This window comes from Zerene cesonia, unplaced genomic scaffold (genome assembly GCF_012273895.1).
Source record: "Zerene cesonia ecotype Mississippi unplaced genomic scaffold, Zerene_cesonia_1.1 Zces_u003, whole genome shotgun sequence".
In the NCBI taxonomy this organism is placed as follows: Eukaryota; Metazoa; Arthropoda; class Insecta; order Lepidoptera; family Pieridae; genus Zerene; species Zerene cesonia.
The window spans coordinates 2,285,037-2,292,178 of NW_024045133.1; the positions used below are offsets into that span (position 1 = coordinate 2,285,037).

Sequence of the window (7,142 nt, forward strand, 5' to 3'; positions counted from 1 at the left end):
TTAACCAGATATGATTATGATAAATAGTTAGGTGAAGTTCGATACAAAGCACTAAGGATGGTAACATGATGATATAATTATTCTCTTATCATTTCATTTCATCTAGGGGTATGAAACATAGATGGCCAATACCTAGGGCTACCCGATACACACAAAATTTCGTGCGAATCGATCCAGCCGTTTCAGAGGAGTATGTTACTACAATGTCATACGAGAATTTTATATATATAGAGAAGAGATTTACTGCAAACCCCGGCTCCGCCCGGGCACTAATTTATCGCCATTAAAATAATATAAAGTAATCTATCTTTTAAGTTGGAACAAACTGAACGTGGTGTGCAAATTTGATTAAAATCGATCGAATAGTTTAGGAGACCATCGCGGACAAACAGCGTGAAACGTAATATAAATATACATATTAAAATTGATATGATTTTCAATGGGCATTACACAGAATTATTTGCCAGGTGTTCTCTGTAGAAACTACTTTCCGAACTTGCGGTAAATATTAAATTACTCGTCACTATTTGAAATTGCTTCTGATGGATGTCTAATTGAATGAATGAATATATTTAATGCGAAGTCATTACAACCACCCATAGACACTCGTAGATGTGACGCTTGCGCGAACACGCTGCCAGCTTTTAAGCGTGTAGGGGATAAGGAAAGCATTGACTGGACGGGGATGGGTGAGGAAAAGGAAACGGACTCCTTAATTCAACGCCATAACTACCATACTAATAGATTGTTTCATTAAATATCTCATCATGGACGGTGGTGATCGGTGAACGTCCAGCTCAGTTGCCCGCCGTGACATAAAAAAATACGGGTGAAACCGCAGTGCGCAGCTAGTGAATTCTTAAAATCGTCGTCCGTTCACCACTCGTGTTGTATTGCGATAGGGTATGGATGCTGTATCGGGTTACTCGGCTAACCGCCGTGTTGTGTTGCAACCTGCCCCGTCTGATAGCTGTCTCTTCGTTCTGAACGGACTATTTAGCTAGGCTGTGTTTATTTTTCTCCACTTTTATATGTGGTGTCCACTGAATATCAGTGGCGAGTCTAAGTTGTTATGTACATATTACATACTAGCTTTTCGCTCGCGGCTTCGCCCGCGTAGAATTCGCTTATATCGCGCGACATGATAAGGAGTATTTTCTTCGCATTTAAAAGTATGGTCTGTTCTTTCCCACGTTTAGTTCCATCTTCATGCCAAGTGTTATCAAAATCGGTTTGACAATAGCGAACTTTCATACAAACTTTCATGCCCTCTTTCAACCCTTTCTACCCTTTTTTCGCGATAAAAATATCCTATGTCCTTTCCCAAGTTCAGTTCTATCTTCATACCAAATTTTGTCAAAATCGGTTCAGTGGTTTAGGCGTGAAAGCGTAACAGACAGACAGAGTTACTTTCGCATTTATAATATTAGTAGGGATCAACGGTCCGCCCCGTCCGCCGGTACATATATAGCATAAAGCCTTTCTCAATAAATGGGCTATCTAACACAGAAATCATTTTTCAAATCGGACAATAAGTTCATGAGATTAGTGCGTTCAAACAGACTCTTCAGCTTTATATATTAAATCATATTAAAAACAATCCATTAGAAGTCTCGTGAAATGTTTTGGAATTAAAGGCACTTAAACATTAGTTAATATGAAGTTACGTGGCTACAAAAAAAATCTTATCTTCCTATAGATCGCCCAATCCTACTAATCCTATGTGCGAAAGTTTGTAAGGATTTGTGTGTTTGTTGCTCTTTCACGCAAAAACTACTGAACCGATTGCAATGAAATTTGGTACGTAGATAGCTGAACAACTGGAATAACACATAGGCAAATTTTTATCCTGATATTCCTATGGGATACGAATTTACGCGGGTGAAACCACGGGGCGCAGCTAGTTAACCAATAAATCGCTCCGTTGCGTCGTGAAAGACACACAAACAAACACACTTTCGTATATAATTTGAGAAACGATAGAAGTAGGGGGCTCTTACATTTTAAACTACTTTTACTAAGTTACGCTTGGTACATAAGAATTTCACATTTAAAATTCTGTATCCCTTTATTTATTTGACATGGGACCCTGGGTCACTGAGAATCACACGTTACACGTTTCGTGAATTATTGTATTGCACGTCCATCTCTCCATACGTCCACACTGGCCCAACTTGGCCCAAAATCAATAGCAAATTCTCGCAACTCGTCCAGCTAGCGTCGCAAAACAGCCGCCGCCGCAGCATGGAGAACCTGCGCCGTCTCACGCGCGAGCTGCGCGCGGTGCGGGCGTGCCGCGACGACACCGTGGCGGAGCGGCGCGTGCTGCTCGCGAAGCGAAGCGCGCTGCGGAGCCGGTGCGTCACGCTGCGGGCGTATATATTGCGGGTGAGTTGTGTGTGGGTGTGGGTGTGTGTGTGTGTGTGTGCGTGTGCGTGTGCGTGTGCGTGTGCGTGTGTGGTGTGTGTGTGTTTGTGTTGAGTAACTATTAGATATCCATATATTAATATTTTTTTAGTCCGAATGAAACCGGAACGAAAAAATATATATTCATGGTATATTAAAAAAGCTCGCCTTTGTTTTGAATACCTCAATTTAAATTAATCAATAATAATTTGTACCCTGTACTTTTAAAACGACTTCATAAAAGAAGGAAGGGACTTCAATCAATGCGACCGTATTTTTTGTCTTTGTTACCTGGATAAGTTTTTACCGGGTTAATCGATTTATGAGTATTTTCTTATTTGATAGCCTGCCCATGTAAATTAGTTCTAGGTTCGACGATAAGAAGTTGGTTTCGTTTTTATTCTGTAAAAAATAATTTTAGTATAAATGGAAATTTAAACTATATATGTAAATAAATTTATAATTTAAAATAGTATTCAATGAACTTTCAGATCCTACAAGACAGATCGGACGAAACGGAAGTGCCGGAAATCGACCCGGAGCGTATCGTGCCATCGCCCCAGCCCGACGTGCCCTACCTCAAGTCGCAGGTCTTCGAATGTCGCATCGACAAACTCGTCCAGCAAAGCGTGAACCACATGTACAAAGAGAAAGACAAAATCGAGCGCGACAAATGTAAAACGGAACGTGACGAATACAAAGTGGCATGTGACGAATACAAAATGGCTTGTGACGAATACAAAATGGGGTGTGACAAATACCAAATGGACAATCTGTACATATACGATCAGCGATCGGCGGACGTGTTCAACGTGGACGGAAGGGATCTGTTCGTGAATCAGCAGGGGCGTAAGGGGGAGGATTTTAAAGGGAGGAAGGAGAGGGTGTGCGCTAAAACGGTGTTCATCGGCACCGGTGTTGGGGAGGAGGTGCTAAATCTGTCCAAGAAGAAGAGTCACGGGAGGAAGCAGTCGGCGCCCAGACGGATCACGTATGTGTTCACAGAGCCAGATGAGGGTGAGTTTCTCTTATGTCATAGCGGGCAGCTGAGCTGGTGGATCACCTGATGGTGAGCGATCACCACCGCCCGCCCCCCACCCCCTCACTCACCGTACGAAACACAATAGCAAGCTATTATTTCACACCGGTCATCTGTGGGGGGTGTGGTACTTCCCCGAAGCGAGCTGGCCCAATTCGTGCCGAAGCGTGCTCGACTACCACACGGTAAGCGATCACCACCGCACATGGACAGAGCAGACGTAGTGCCTGCACTAGTGCGTTACCAGGCATTAGTCGTAGAAGTTGCCGACGTAACAAATAGAAAAAAAAATTAGAATTTTTCTCCTTTTTTGAAGTCGGTTAAATAGTTTTGGCTGAGCCATGTTCTGTCGATTTTTTTTCCTTTGCACATATGCATTTAGATTTTCATAATAATAACTATGTATAAAACAAAGTCACTCTCTCTGTCCGTATGTATGCTTAATAACTACGCAACGGATTTTGATGGGTTTTTTTTTAATATTTTTTAATAGATAGAGCGATTCAAGAGGAAGGTTCATATGTATAATAACATCCATTAAACTACTCGGAACTTAACGCGAGCGAAGCGGCGGGCGAAAGCTAGTCGATTTGTAGGTAAAATAAAAAATTAAATGTTTTTTTTTTCTATTTTCCAGATGGCGTCTTAGATTTGAAAATTAAAAGGGAGCCGGAGTGATTGTGCCTGAAAATAAAAATACAAACAAATACATATATATTTACACGGCGGTATATGTTACTGTGAATTTGGTATGTATATAATCTATGAAACATAGAGACGCATCGTTGTTTGATCTTTTAAGGGGTTTAAAACACGATTTATTTTAAATTCAGAATGGTGGATCCTCGGCACAGAAACTGGTGTCTCATTAACTTAACGTGTATCTACATATAATACTACTATTGCTATGTCTATTGTATCTCCGAAACAGATGGACCGATTTCGGTCCGGTTTTTTTTGCTTATTTGAAAAGCTTTCGTTTCGGTGGTCGTTAGCTGTGTTATGTATGTTATGGCTACGTTTTGTTGAACTAACAACAGCGCGCGGATTCACTCGCTTGATAATAGATTAAGTGATGTATATGTTATTCCAGACAGAGAGATTTGGTCTATCCGCATATCAAATTTCATCCAAAACGATTAAGCCGTTTTTGCGTAAAGATGAATCTTAAAATTACCGATAGTAGTAATGAATAAAATTAGTTTGTTAAAATTAAAATAAAAGAAAATACTTGAAAATTTAATTTACTGTTTAAATTCATACGAAACTAGGTAAAAAAAACACAATATCATATTTTACATTTATTGAAGTCTTATTTAATCGTGCTTTAAACCCGTTAAACTCTTTAACGATATATATTTATTTGAAAATATTACAAAATTAAAAGGTTTTTTATATACTATATGAATTGTATAGAAAATACAGTATAAAATTGTTAAATTATGAAGAGTTCGCCTATATATTATCTATCTCACTCTATCCCACGTCGAATTATTCAAGAGTGAATGAGAAAAACAATCCGTCGTGACTTTATATGTACAGACCAAATATATGCAGACTTACGAATTTTTTATAGTTAGGTTTGTCGAAAAAACGGAGTTAATATGTTAATATTTTAAGTTAAAAAAATGTATTGTAACACTAGTCGCTTGCCGCGGCTTCGCCCGGGTTTACCTCGTTACCTTGTCGTCTTTAAACAGTACTAATTCCAGTATGTGAATGTGATGGCGATATAGCTCTGTCAATATCAAACACTTATCAGTACTAGTTTTTTCAAGAATTTTCATTATCGGCATAGCAATTCCGTAGATTATCCTCAACAAACATACAGAGTTATAACTTACTAGCTTTCCGCCGGCGGCTTTGCCCGCGTTGTCTATTAAAATTAATAGTTGTCATATAATATATCATATTTTTAATTTAGCGCCATCTATCGAAATTTCGCTGTAATTCAAATGCTCGTCCTAATGGAATTTCTTGTAGGAATGAGATGTTTTAACGTGTTAAAAAGTAGCCTATCTCACTCTCTAGCCTCTTAACTATCTGCAGACACAAAAATTGTCTCGTAAAACGCTCCGTTTCGACGCGAAAGCAGGGCAAACAAACAGACACACTTTCATTTGATGATAAAGTTTGTGAATGTTCAATTTTTTGTATTAAAATACTTTACAAATTTAGTGTATTTTTATATACTATAATTTAATACAAAAAAATGTATACAAAATTATAATTAATAATTCTATAATATGCTACGTAAAATTACATGTTAGCTCCGTTTTCTTTGACAATTATTAAGTAAATAACTTAATTGTAAGCGTTAACTTAACAAAACACACACACAGATCTTACAAAGTGTGATATATAGTTATGGGGTATTAAAAAATGTAGGACAGTTTCACATTTCACGTTTTCTGAAACTACCCGCATTTTTTTAAAACCTCAAAATAAAATATTTTACTAATGAAATGTAAATAAATTTTGTTGATATGTTATTTTCCTCAAGCTATAATTATTTTGAGAACTGTATCAAAAATAATGCATCATGCTCTGCATCATCAAATTATATAACTTGCATATTGAATTTTGTCCTCAAATAATTAAAATAATTGATATATAAATAAAGTCATTGTTACTCGACTGCGTTTGAAAAAGATTGTTAAGGTTCCGTATCCAAAGGTCAAAAGGGGTATTACTAAGGCTTCGCTTCTGTCCGTCCGTCCGTCTATCACCAGGCTATATCTTATAAACTGTTATAGTTTTAAACACCTCTAAATGTATAACCATGGACATAGGAAGATCATAAGTAGAAGCTATTTGTTTTTGGTGACGTTACTCGTTAAATTCGTGGGTTTTCGTTTTTTTTGTGTTTGATAGGGAATTGTTGTTGTTGTTCCCTTGACCGCCTCCTTGGCACAGAGACTGACGCGTGAGCGAGGGGTCGCGGGTTCGAGTCCCGGTAGGAAAGGACAAGAGTAATGTCTCGGTCTCGTGTTTGACTTGTCCGTAACGAATTTCTTTATAAGTGAAACAGATGTATATCATCTGCCCCATACGCGCGGAACTTCACATATACTCGAGTGGTACCCCAGGGACATCGGTGACTTTTTTTTATTAAATATCTAGCTATCCGCCCGCGGCTATGCCCGCGTAGTCGCAGGAAACTTAGACCCGGGATTTATCTCGCATGTTCCCGTTCCCATGGGATTTCCGGGATAAAAACTATCCTATGTCCGTCTCCTGGGTCCAAGCTACCTCTGCACAAATTTTCAGCCAAATTGATTAATCCGTTCTTCAGTGATAAATAGTGTAACTAACACCACTTTCTTTTATATATATATATAGATTTCTCTAAGTCTATTTTTCACGCAGTCGATTTTTTTTTTACATTGTTATAGTTTCAATCGCGAAAATCACAAAAACCATCCAATCAATGTATAGGATAAGGTTTATAAATATTTACTGTAGCTATAGGGAATTTTTTACAAAATATTTTTATAAGCTAACGATTTGTGTACGAAGTATGTGATGTTGAGTTTTAAATAAATAACTTTAGTTACCTCTTTGTCTTTTATTAGCTTTTAGCTAGCTTACTGCCCGCGGATTCGCTCGCGGTATCAACTGTAATCCATCCATCCATTCCATTGGGAATGAGACGTTTCACCGAGGTTAAAAGCAGTTTGTGTCATTCTCTAGCCTT

General features: G+C 38.2%; 1 protein-coding gene across 1 annotated transcript in view; it reads left to right on the forward strand.

Annotated features, from left to right (window-relative positions):
- LOC119838585 overlaps positions 1–5,989 on the forward strand; it is a 9,938-nt gene extending 3,949 nt beyond the window's left edge. The window contains exons 3-5 of the mRNA XM_038364575.1: positions 2,215–2,388; positions 2,898–3,423; positions 4,083–5,989. Coding sequence (XP_038220503.1) covers positions 2,215–2,388; positions 2,898–3,423; positions 4,083–4,123 — 741 coding nt within the window. The 3' untranslated portion in view covers positions 4,124–5,989. The remainder of the gene's footprint in view (positions 1–2,214; positions 2,389–2,897; positions 3,424–4,082) is intronic.
- The last annotated feature ends 1,153 nt before the right edge of the window (positions 5,990–7,142 follow it).